The following is an 11,937-nucleotide window of genomic DNA, read 5'->3' as shown; positions in this document are numbered from 1 at the left end:
GCCCCCGGGCGGGGAGTCAGGAGTGTCTGTCTGTGGAGTGCACTCCACAGAGCTTCCTGGTTCAGGGCAGACCTCCTGACTCTCCTGGAGCTGGGCCCACGTCTGGTTAGACCTTTGTGAACACGGGCGGATTGGGTGAGAGTCACCATGTGGGCACCTTTCTCTGATGTGTTCAGCTGGCTGCTCTGGCTGTTTCCCATGCCAACTGTGGGCAACCTCAGGTCACTGTTTGTACCCCCTGTTGTGGGCCGAGTTGTGTCATTTGTGGGGTTGTTGGGGGTGGCGTCGATCATGTAGGAGCTTGTTGACATCTTTGTACCCCCGGCGGTCATTCCTATAGTAACATTTTTGTCTACAAGACAGTCTGCCTGTTGGTTCCTCTCCCTGCTGGTGGTATCATTTTGGTTGGGCCTGGTCATTGGCAGCACACTGCCTCAGCAGCGCTGGTCTTTGCTTCCTCAACAGCCTGGACACAACCCGAGGCGTCGGAGGTCGTCGGGGTCGTTCACGGGGTGGCATATCTCAGCCCCAGCCTTAAAAACCACATCTCCCCCCACCAAGTCCACTGGAGACGCAACAACAACATGAAGCTGGCCAGCAGGGACAGCGACGGGAGGGTCCAGTACCCCAACAGCAGCTACAAGGGACGCCTGGAGCTCTTCCCCAACAACACCCTCAAAATCACCCACCTCCAGAAAAACGACAGCAGCACGTACCAGGTGTACCTGGAGGACAACGTGGGCAAGGAGCACATCGAGAACATCCTCCTGGTGGTGTACGGTGAGCTGGGAGGATGGGAGGGTTGTCCCAGGGGTGGGGGACGGGGAGGTTGTGACATCTCGTTGCCTCTTGCAGACCTGGTCCCCAAGCCCGTCGTGAGTGCCAGAGTGTTCAAGAGCGACCTGGAGTTGTGCAATGCCACCCTGGAGTGCTGGGTGGGAGTCGATGGGGTGATCTACGAGTGGATCCCCCCCCAGAGGATCCAAGTGAAGGATGGGGGTGCTGCTGAGCAGCCTGTGTCCTTCAACCCCTTGGTAGAAACCTACACCTGCAGAGTCAGAAACCCTGTCTCGTCCAACAGCTCCTTGCTGATCTACAAACACCCCTGCTCCTGGACAGGTACCACCCTTGGTGCACACAGGAGATGACCAAACTCGGGTGGGGTGGGCTGCAAGGTGGCCTTGGCTTTGGAGGGTCCTTGGAAGAGCACCAGGGACCCTGAGGGCAACGGGTCTCTGCAAGACTGGAGGGTGGGTGAGGAGTGCTGGGTCTCTCTTCTCTCTGCACTGTGGGCTGGTGGGACCCCAGCTGGGGAGGGGATGGGGGTGGTCCTCTTCCAGGGCTGGCCCACGGCCCTCCCAACACCCTTGGTGGTCTCCCTCTGCCTCCAGCTGAGTCTTCGGCAGCTGCATCTTGCACCGTCACCAGCGTGCTGGTGGCCCTGGGACATCTCCTCCTCCTCCTCCTCCTCCTCGCTCTGATTTAAGGACGCTCTGCGGTTGACATCTCCTCACCTCATCACCCCCTGGCGTGGGACCAGCACCTGGATGAGATTCCCAAACCATCTGGATGCAGAAAGATGCAGTAGCTCAGGGGAACCATTGTAACCAGCGTCTGTCACACCACCACTCACCAGCCTCACAGTCCCACCAGCCCAGGCCCTGCCACTGCCCTCGGCGTCGCTCCCTGCCTCAGTTTCCCTCCTCACCTTTCCCATTTCGTCTTTTTTTCATCATAGGTCATGTTGTCCCAGTCTGAACAAAACAGGAAGCGATGATTTGAAAACCCCAGCACTAAAATGTTGAATTCATGGTGAACTTCCTGGAAATTCTCCTTTCCCCCACCCGGAGGTCCGTGGGGAGACCCAGTCTGAGCCATTCCCAGGGCTCCCCGTGGACATCTTGGTGGTGGATCCTCGGCCACTCCCTGCTGTGGGCGATGCCCTTTGTGGGACTCGTGAGCTCTGCAGGATGTGTTTAGCCTAAAACCAGTCACACCAGCATGGGTACAACCAGGAGCTGCTGCCCACCCCCCAGGTCTGGGCCACCAGAGCATCCCGGGGGGGGCAGAGCTGATGTGGCACCTTTGGCTTTCTCTGCCAGGAAGGATTCGACAGGTTGAGTTCAGCCTCTGCCTTCAGGGGTCTTTTTATATACATTAAATTCCTTTTTTAACTGAAACCACACCGTTTTAGGTGCCTGCTCTGTGTTGTCCTCTGTGGTTGGACACGGTGGGTGCTCAGGGATTGGGGGTGTGATGGAAGGAGCTGTTTTTCCCCCCTCTTCAACACCCTTCCTGGGGGGCCAAGAGCCCTTCCATGGGAGGAGCTGGCTCTGGAGGGTGGGCCCATCGCAGTGGGAGGTTGTGTCTCGTTGAGATGATCCCTCAGCCTGTAAAGGAGGGATGGGGACACGTCTCGGAGCCACCACAGCCCTGGGGTGCTGCTGATGCTGCCAGCTCCAGCAAACCAGCCCCAGGAATGGGAGAACTGGGTTCTACTCTCCATAAAACCCAAGAGGCACCACTTTCCAGAGCTGGCGTCGAGCAAGGACTCCTCAGATCAGCCTCATCAAAAGGTCAACAGGGACCTCACTGGCTCCTTTGAAAAAAAACCAGTAAGACTCAACAACCATTCCAGCTCCTGGTTCTACTCAGTGGCTCAGGGTGATTTCTGCTGGGTGGCTGATGGTTCTATTTATATTCTTGCAGAAATCCCTCCCCACCCCCTTGAAAATATTTGCTCGGCTCTCGGTCCATTCCCATATGGACCTTTGGGGTTCTTCTGCCCCTGACAAAGCCCAGGACAACCACTGAGCACCATCATCATCATGGTTTTGCTTAATTTTTCCCCTTCCTCCTGCCCAGTGCCAGCCCAGCCTCGGGCACGTGGCTTTGGTGGTGCCCCTTGGCTGCTATTGGGTTTTTATGGTTTTCCTGGACTCTTTTGTGGTCAATGTTCTTCTCCACGCCAGCACAACCTGCACCCAAGCATGAGGCACCCATCCATGGCCAGTGAAGGGTTGGGGACCACCCTGTTGCCTTACCTGAGGGGCCGATCTGGTGGAGACATCCACTGGGGACCTCCTTGAGCAACATCTCTTCGGGTGGGATGCTCCCCAGGGAAGGTGGCTGCTCTGCAGGACACCTCAAGGTGATCATCTGGCCAAGTGCTTGGTCCAGGAGCCAACTGCCTCCAGTAGGAACCACTGTTGTGTCTCAGCTGAGCCAAAGCTCCTGGTGTCCGTGTGGGTGAGAGAAGGGGCTGAGTCCCCTCATCCTGCTCTTACTCATCCTTTTCTACACCTCTGCTGAGCTCTTCCCTCCTGTGAATTGCTGAGTTTTTGGGAAATGGCTTGTTTTGGTGGTTTTTTTTCCTTTGTCATCTAGATGCTTTCTGAACGGGAAGGGTGCGATGTGGTTTTGGGCTTTTGGTCATCAGAAAGTTGTTGGTGACAAAACGGACGGAGGTCTTGGAGCAAGGAGGTGTAAGCTCACCCTTTATGTCCTCATGATGTTTAGAACATCACAGGGACTCCTGCTTCGTGCTCTCTCCTCTGCAAAGCAGAAGAAAACAATGGAAACTTGAAGAAAACAAGAGGAAAAAAAACGTTCTCCCATTCTAGGGTGTCACGGGCCGAGGGTGAATAATTCATTCCAGTAAAAACACAAACCCAGAGTTTTTTCTCACCCCTCTCCAGCAGTGGAAGAAGTGAGAGGTGGTTTCCCCATGCCCAGCGCTCTGCTGAGCGTGGGACGCTGAGGTCCCTGCTCCATCCCCACCCTGGGGGAGGATTGTCCCCATCCCCAAGCACCCGCGATGGAGAAAACCAAGGTCCAGATCCTTTCGAGAGAAAACCAAGGTCCAAGATCCCTTCGAGGGCCTCTAAGATCTTCAGGCAGGCTTAGAAGAAATCTGGGGACAACATAAGGGGCCAACGCAAGGGGGGATGGGTTTAAATTGAAAGAGGGAGATTTAGACTAGAGAAAAAGGAGAAATTTTGGATGCTGAGGGTGGTGGGACCCTGGCCCAGGTTGCCCAGAGAGGTGGTCGAAGCCCCATCCCTGGAATCATTCCAGGTAAGGTTGAGGGCTCTGAGCACCCTGCTCTAGTTGGGGATGTCCCTGCTCCCTGCAGGGGGTTGGGTGAGATGAGCTTGAAAGGTCCCTTCCCACCCAAACCAGTCCATGGTTCTATCACCTCCTTGAGTGTTGAGCCTGAGCACAAAGTTTGGGCTTTTCCTTGGTGAGGTTTTAAAGACCACCTCCTCATAGATCCCCTGAAGCCCAAAGCAGCACTATGGGTTAATCCCAGAATATTTGAGGCCCCAAAGCAGAATTAGGGTTTAATCCCAGAATATTTGGATCCCAAAAGCAGAATTAGGAGTTAATCCCAGAACCTTTAGGGCCCCAAAGCAGAATTAGGCTTTAACCCCAGAATATTTGGGGCCCCAAAGCAGGATTAGGAGTTAATCCCAGAACATTTAGGGCCCCAAAACAGGATTAGGGCTCAATCCCAAATTATTTGGCACTTTCCTGCACCGATGGGCATCATGGCTGCGAGCACCAGTGACCACCAGTGACCACCAGTGAACCATGGGACTGGGATGAAGGAGCAGCAGCAGCTGGGATGCTGCCATGTGAAGACAGTGGCCATCTCCACCTCTATCTCCATCTCCACCTCCATCTCCCCCTCTGTCTCCATCTCCACCTCTGTCTCCATCTCCACCTCCATCTCCCCCTCTGTCTCCATCTCCACCTCTGTCTCCATCTCCACCTCCATCTCCCCCTCTGTCTCCATCTCCACCTCTGTCTCCATCTCCACCTCCATCTCCCCCTCTGTCTCCATCTCCACCTCTGTCTCCATCTCCACCTCCATCTCCCCCTCTGTCTCCATCTCCACCTCTGTCTCCATCTCCACCTCCATCTCCCCCTCTGTCTCCATCTCCACCTCTGTCTCCATCTCCACCTCCATCTCCCCCTCTGTCTCCATCTCCACCTCTGTCTCCATCTCCACCTCCATCTCCCCCTCTGTCTCCATCTCCACCTCTGTCTCCATCTCCACCTCCATCTCCCCCTCTGTCTCCATCTCCACCTCTGTCTCCATCTCCACCTCCATCTCCACCTCCGTCTCCATCTCCACCTCCACCTCGTTCTCCACCCCCGCTGTGCTCAGCAGGGCTCGAAGGCTCTGTACAGCCCCGGGAAGTTGTTACCATAAGTGGGGTGATTTTCTTGCTGGTCATTTCCTCTTCTTTTGGGGTCTACTGAAGGTCCCGTGGTAGGATGATGCATCCCTGCTACAAACTCTACCTCAACGCTCTGCTTCTTTCTGCAGGTCTCTGGGGTTGTCCCCAGCGACGAGAATCGACGCTTTCAATACTTTCTGCTCAAAAAACCCAGAAAGAATCATTCAGCCAAAAACAGGAAACACATGGCCCCGGGGCAGAGCCTCTGATTTGACTACACCTGCTCTTCAAATGAGCCCAGCAGCAAATATTAGCCCCAGAGCAGCAGAGGCTCCGTGAACCGAGGCATGGGCTGCGTCTGCCTCTGGCTGCTCCTCTCTCTCGGCTGCGTTGGGGGTAGGTCTAGTTCTTTTTTTAAATGAAATGTTTTGGATTGTTTGGGGGATTTTTTTTGGCAGATATTGAGAACTTTGGAAAAACAACGAGCCGCCTGCCGGGCGGGTGGGTGGAGTGGGAATGTTCATCTGGAAGATAAACGGCTGGCAGCTCCGGGTTGGATGCGTGGCGCATCCCTAATAGGCTCCTAGCAGGCAGGAGGAGGGAGGAGAGGATAAAAGATGATGAATGAAGGGAGATGTGGATGGACAAAGTGTGGCTGCAAGAGAGGAGCTCTGCGGGGGGTTTGGATGGGGTGTTTGCAGCCCTGAGCAAAGGATTTAGGACCAGAGGGGAGTTGGGGTAGTTGAGAGGAAGGTCCTTGGGGGATTGTCTCGCTTGTCGTGAGATCGAGTGCCTCGGATCAAGAGGTGCCACTGGGCTGGGAGATGGAACCCAAGAAGAGGTGTTTAAGATGAAGGAAAGGGACTGGCAACAGGGCAATGCCTGGGTTTGGGGTGCCTGGAGAGCCCTGGCCAGAGGTGGATGGTGTTGTGGAGGTGGTGGGGTCCTGGATGAGTCAAAATCCCCTCCCAAACCAGCTGCTTGGCAAGTGAGGACCACCCGGACCCCCTGAGCTCCCACCTCCTTTCCTCCCAGCCCGTCCCAGTTAGGGTTGCCTGCTGCAAAGCTCGTTCCTCTCCTGGGGAGCCTGAGCAAGAGCAGAGGGATTTGGGGCCCCTGAGCAGAGCCAAGGGAGCTGTGACTGATTTGGACCCTCCTCTTGGTGCCACCATGACGTCTGCTCCTCTTCCCCGGGGATTTGCAGCCCCGTGGGCCCTCCACCACTGTCTGCGTCACTACTGGGTGCAGACCTGGGCCAGGACACCAGAGACCTGGGCAAAGCCGAGGTTTCTCCTCAGAGCTGAAGTTCCTCCTCAGCTCTTCTGGCTCCACATTCCTCCAATACCTGCCTTTAAAATCCCCACGGGGTTTTCTGTCTAACCAGCACCCTGAAAGTCCCACCAGCTCCATACCTGATGCTGCTCTGGACTGTGCTGGTGCAGATCACTTCCCATCCTCCAACCCTTCCATCTGACCTTCAGCATGGATGGGTTGAGACCTAGCTGAAAGTCTGAGGACCTCTGAAGGTCTGAGGACCTCAGGAGGTCTGAGAACCTCCCTCGTCCTTCATCCTCGCTCCAGTCCAAGTCATCTTCTCCACAGAGGCAGAGGGTTTTTCTAACATGACATAAAAGGGCTTTTCCACCTGGTAGTCAGCAAAGAGCCCAAGTGCTGCACGTCAGGAGGACGTGGTGCTGAGAAGACATCTCCTCCATCCCTGTGCTGAGATTTACAGTAAATCAGCTGAAAAAAAAACCCTGTGTGAGGCCCTGGGGTGGCTGGACCGTGGGGTCTCTGTGGGGTGACGGCCGTGCCAGCACGGCTGCTTCGGTGCTGGGGGGGTGTAAACCCCAGGGACAGCTCCAAAACTGGTGGGTTTTGTGCCACGGAGCTGGGAAAAATAAAAATTAGTGGTGGTGCTTCCTGGAGAAGGTGGCGGGGGGAGCGTTGGCTCTGTGGTTTGAACTGGAAGTGTGTGTGCTGCAGGAGGGGCAGACCCTGGGCTCGTCTGGGCTCCCCCAGGTCTGGACTTTTAGGGTTGCTCCCCCACTTCCTTTTTCTCTTTTTTTTTTTCCCCTCTCTGGGGTAAAAATCTCACCCCAGTGGAAAGAAGCTGTTAGGAAACGTGGGGGTGACACGGTGGGGTCCCTGGCAGCAGGGCTGAGCTGGCACCTCTCCCCACGCTGTTTCCTACAAAAACAAACTTGTTTGCCCGGGCTGTGGGCAAATATGAATCACTGCCTTGCAGCAGAGAGGAGAGGAGCTGGGAGAGAAGGTGCTCTCTAGGAAACCTGGGTGGTTGAGATGCTTTGGGACCCATGGGAGATGTTTGCACCCCTCTTCTTTTGAAAGCACTTTTCTCTGGCCACCAAAACATGCACCTGGCACCACCTCGGCCAGGAGAAGGGCAGCCTGGGCTTTGCACCTCCAGGAATTTCTGGGCACTTACTGCCATTTCTACAAGTCCCACCAGATGTTTCTGGAGCTGAGGTGCTGGAGGAGGGTGGGTGCCATGACGTGCACCCAGCTGCAGGCTTTGGCCAAGAGCCACCACCAAGCACCACCTCCCTCTGGACCGCACTGGTGTCACTGGGAACTCCCCAGGCTGGTCCCACCACTACCAGCATCCTTGTCCCAGGACCATCATCCCTGTCCCGAGACCGTCATCCCTGTCCCGAGACCATCATCCCTGTCCCAAGACCATCATCCTTGTCCCAGGACCAGCACCCTTGACCCAGGACCAGCACCCTTGTCCCAGGACCACCATCCCCACCAGACTGGGGCTGCAAGCACCTTCTCTTTGGAGGCACCCCTGCCACGTGGCTGTCGTGCCAGTGGGGAGCCCGGAGCCTTCCACCAGGATTTGGCCACTGCACGCAGGGTGCCCAACCCAGGAGAGAACTGACGCTGCTGCAAATGAAGCAGCATTCAGGGAGGAAGATGATGAAGGCGACGTTTCTCCTCCAGCTCCTGAGCTGAGCTCTCAACCCACATCCTTCAAGGGACAAGGATGTGAGGCTGGGGTGGCTCCTTTGGTTCTGGGGATGGTCTTGCAGGGTGGGCACAGGGCAGAGCTCGCCCTGAGCCCCAGCACACAGTGTACCCTGTGTCCTCACCCAGGAGCAGCCGTGGTGGGGCAGGATGTGGTGGGTAACCCAGAGCTCGATCACACAAATAATCTGCTCAATTCTTTATCTCAGGCAGCCCGAGCCCTCCCCAGCCTGCAGGTGACAAGGGTGACTCCAGCGCCGTCACCAGAGCCAGGATGGGGAGGGGGGGAAACGGCCTCTCCGAGCCCACCCGTTGCCTCCCTGCTTGCCTCAGCCCTTCTCTCTGATCTCCCACCAGGAACGGGCCGCGGGGTGAGGGAGAAGGTGCTGGGCACCCTGGGGAAGGCGACGACGCTGCGGATCCCGCCGGAGCTCCGGGAACTCACCCAGAGCTTCAGGTCGGCCACCTGGAAGAGGGACACGGAGGACCCGCACAGGAAACTTGTCCTGCTCAGCTACTCCCAGGGCAAATACACCAACTACATGAAGGAACGAATTTCCTTCCACGAGGACACCTTCTCCCTGGAGATCCTCAACACCAGCCGGCAGGACTGGCAGATCTACGAGTACAGTGTCAGCAAGGGCTCGGAGGAGGAGGTCTGGCAGATACAGCTGGAGGTGTACGGTGAGGCACGTTGCTTGGGGAGGACCTTGTTGGGTGTTCCCAGCCTCTTGTGGTGCTGGGAGCAGGTTTGGGAGGTGGACGGTGGTCCAAGGTGGGGGTGGGAGATGCCCACCCTGATGCCAAGTGAGTCCAGGACCCTCTGCAGCCCCATGTGAGTACGCCCAGGAGCCTTTGGGTCTGTGGGAACCACATCCTGCTCTAGAGCCGTTTGCAGGTGCAGGGCTGGCCAGGTTCTTCTCCATCTCCTGGGTTTTTAGGAGAGGCCAGCAGGCTTTCCCAGGCCAAAGCAACGTTTGCATCCTCCCCTGAGCACAACCCTTCTCCCTCTCTCCTCCTCCCCAGAGCCGGTGTCCGACCCCAGCATCGAGATCCTCCGCTGGGCGTTGGCCAACGGGACCTGCACCCTCACCCTCAACTGCACGGCGGAGCGAGGGGACCACGTCTCCTACAGCTGGGGTGGCCAGGACAGGGGCACCCCGGGGCTCTGCTCCCACAACGGCAGCCTCCTGCACCTCTCCTACCCCCTGCAGAACGTGAGCATCGCCTGCTCCTGCACCGCCAGCAACCCCGTCAGCCGCCGGGTCGCCACCTTCAACTCCTCCGAGTGCAGCTACAGCCAAGGGGGTGAGTCCTCACCTGGGGACCTGGCTCCTTCCCCAGCTCCCCTGGTCTTGCTCTTGGGTGGCAGGGGACTTTTTCCACATCATCTGCTCAGGGTTGCCCAGTTCTTCCTGTAAATGCTAACCTGTGGGTCTCACTTGCCTCCCTGGCCGCCCTGCTTGCCACGCCTGGATGCTCCAGGATGCTTTTCAAGACGTGAGACTCGTACCCCGGGTGGTTTGGGGAGGATAAAAACCTCGGTGACAACTTCCCTTCGGAGGCTCGTGGGGTGACAGTCACGCTCTCACTCAGAGGGATTTTTTTAGCCCTCCCTTGTGACGTGGGGGAGTTTTTCTGGGGGTGGGCAGGGACTGTGTTGGTTGCCCCATTCCCTGGGGATCTGGAGGTGAGGTCACACCTCTGCTGGGAATCTGGCCGTGACCTGTGCTGGGAAAATGGTCAGGACTAGGCAAGCGAGATGCTGGGATGAGATGCTCCAAGGGGGTTTCAGGCTTGTTCCTCACCCCAAAACCCCTTGTGATGTGGACACCCCGGTGTGGTGTCACCATTGGAGGTCCAGGAGCGGGGGCAACCGGGTGCCTCCCTGTGGTGGGTTCCCAGCTGGGGCTGCAGAGCTGTCCCAGGGCCATCCTCCCCCCACGCATGGGTGTTTTACAAAGGGTCTCCCTCTCTGCAGACCTCCATAAAGCCATCGGAGACATTTTTAGGGCTTTATCTGCCCCTGATCTGGCCCGCAGCAGGTTTTTCGCTGACTGTTGCAGTCTGGAGGCAATTAGAGAGAGAGAGCTCTGCTGAAGATGTGCACTTCCTGCCCGTGCTTCCTGTTCTACCAAAATAAGCAGCCCAAAATTAGGCAAGGAGAGGAGAAAAGTTTTGATAGCAGCTTGCTCTGCTCACCCTGGGGTGACCCTGGGCTGCCAGCTGAACTCCTTCCCTCTCCCCTCCCAGGCAGCGGGAGGCTGTGGTGGGATCAGCTGGTGCTGGTGGTGGTGGTGCCCATCGCCATGGGGATGCTGCTCGTCGGGATCTTCATCGCCCGTCTGGCCACGTCCACTGGTGAGTGACTCCAGGGAGGGGGGCTGGGGTGGCTGGTGGTCCACAAATGGGCTGAGCCTCAGGGGGGCCATGAAAACTGCCCCCTGCCAAAACCCCTGAGAGGCCCAAGGGGGCAATTCCTGTGAGTGCATCGTCTGTGGGGTTAACCTGGCCCGTGGGGAGGAGCAAAATGGGTTTCTCTTGAAGCATGGAAAGGGGAAGGAAAGCAGCTGGAGATAAAAGAGAAAACAAGAGAGGAAAGGGAAAAAAATGGGGAAGGAAGAGAAAAAAGAAAGAGGGAAAAAAGAAAAAAATAGGGAAAAAGAGAAAAAAGAAAAATGATATAAAGAAAGATAAAAAAAAGAGAGAGAGGAAAAAAGAGGGAAAAAAGAGAAAAGAGAAAAAAGAAAAAGGAGAAAGGAGGAAAAAGGAAAAAAGAGGGAAAAGAGAAAAAAGAGGAAAAAAGAAAAAAGAGGAAAAAATAAGGACAAAAGAGAAAAAAGAGAAAAAGAGAAAGAGGGGAAAAAAGAGAAAGAAAGGGGAGAAAAGAAGGAAAAAGAGAGAAAAGGGAAAAAGTTAAAAAAGAAAGAAAGGGGAAAAAAAAGAAAAAAGAGGAAAGAAGAAAAATAAAGAGGAAAAAGGAAAAAAAGAGGAAAAAGAGAAAAGGGAGAAAGAAAGAGCTGGCCCCTGGTGGCCTTAAATCCACAGCCAGGTCTAGTGAGTGGCAGCTCACCCACAGCAGGGTGCCCAGGATCCCATCCAGCCCAGTTTGGGATCTCTCCAGTTTGGAGACTCCACAGCCTCTCTGGGCAGCTGCTCCAGGCTCGGCCACCCTCCCCCCAAAGAAGTTTCTCCTCCTGCTCAGGTGGCACCTCCTGGGTTCCAGTTGGTGCCCGTTGCCCCTTGGCCTGTCCCTGGGCACCACTGAGCAGAGTCTGGCCCCAGCCTCTTGCCCCCCGGGGGCCCTTTAGCTCTTGCTCAGCACTGCTCAGATCCCCTCTGAGGCTTCTCTGCTCCAGCTCAGCAGCCCCAGGGCTCTCAGCCTGGCCTGGCACAGAGATGCTCCAGCCCCTCAGCATCTCCAGAGCCTCCTCTGGACTCTCTCCAGCAGCTCCTTGTCCCCCTTGGCCTGGGGAGCCCAGCAGTGTCCCCAGGAGCCCAGCAGTGTCCCCAGCACTCCCCAGGTGACCTCCTTGGGGCCGAGCAGACGCTCCCTGCTCCTCTCCCAGCTCCCTGACCCCCCTCTCCCCCCACAGCTGCCCGGGGGCAGGAGCTCTCCCCGCTGGCCGAGGACACCACGGTGCACACCATCTACTCCCAGGTCCAGCGGGTGCAGGTGAGACAGGGCAGCAGCTGCCCTCAGCTCCTGGGGGGCAAAAACTGCTCCTTCGAGGGTGAAAACGCTCCCTGAGCGGTGGGA

The 11,937-nt window shown here is 56.6% G+C and overlaps 2 protein-coding genes across 2 annotated transcripts; both read left to right on the top strand.

Moving 5' to 3' along the window:
- Window positions 1-465: 465 nt before the first annotated feature.
- Window positions 466-1,486, top strand: LOC103777262 (CD48 antigen-like; the record flags this gene model as incomplete). The annotated part of the gene is made up of 3 exons (XM_008944809.1): window positions 466-780; window positions 856-1,119; window positions 1,392-1,486. Coding segments are annotated over 3 exons (674 nt in total), but the record flags the coding sequence as incomplete, so codon positions are not given.
- A 4,047-nt stretch (window positions 1,487-5,533) lies between these two features.
- Window positions 5,534-11,853, top strand: LOC103777261 (signaling lymphocytic activation molecule-like; the record flags this gene model as incomplete). Its single annotated transcript, XM_008944808.1, has 5 exons — window positions 5,534-5,582; window positions 8,535-8,861; window positions 9,204-9,485; window positions 10,431-10,538; window positions 11,774-11,853. Coding segments are annotated over exons 1-5 (846 nt in total), but the record flags the coding sequence as incomplete, so codon positions are not given.
- Window positions 11,854-11,937: the final 84 nt, after the last annotated feature.

This window comes from Merops nubicus, unplaced genomic scaffold, assembly GCF_000691845.1.
Source record: "Merops nubicus isolate BGI_N331 unplaced genomic scaffold, ASM69184v1 scaffold18347, whole genome shotgun sequence".
Classification (NCBI taxonomy): Eukaryota; Metazoa; Chordata; class Aves; order Coraciiformes; family Meropidae; genus Merops; species Merops nubicus.
The sequence above is the reverse complement of the archived record's forward strand: the minus strand, read 5'-3'. Positions and strand labels throughout refer to the sequence as shown.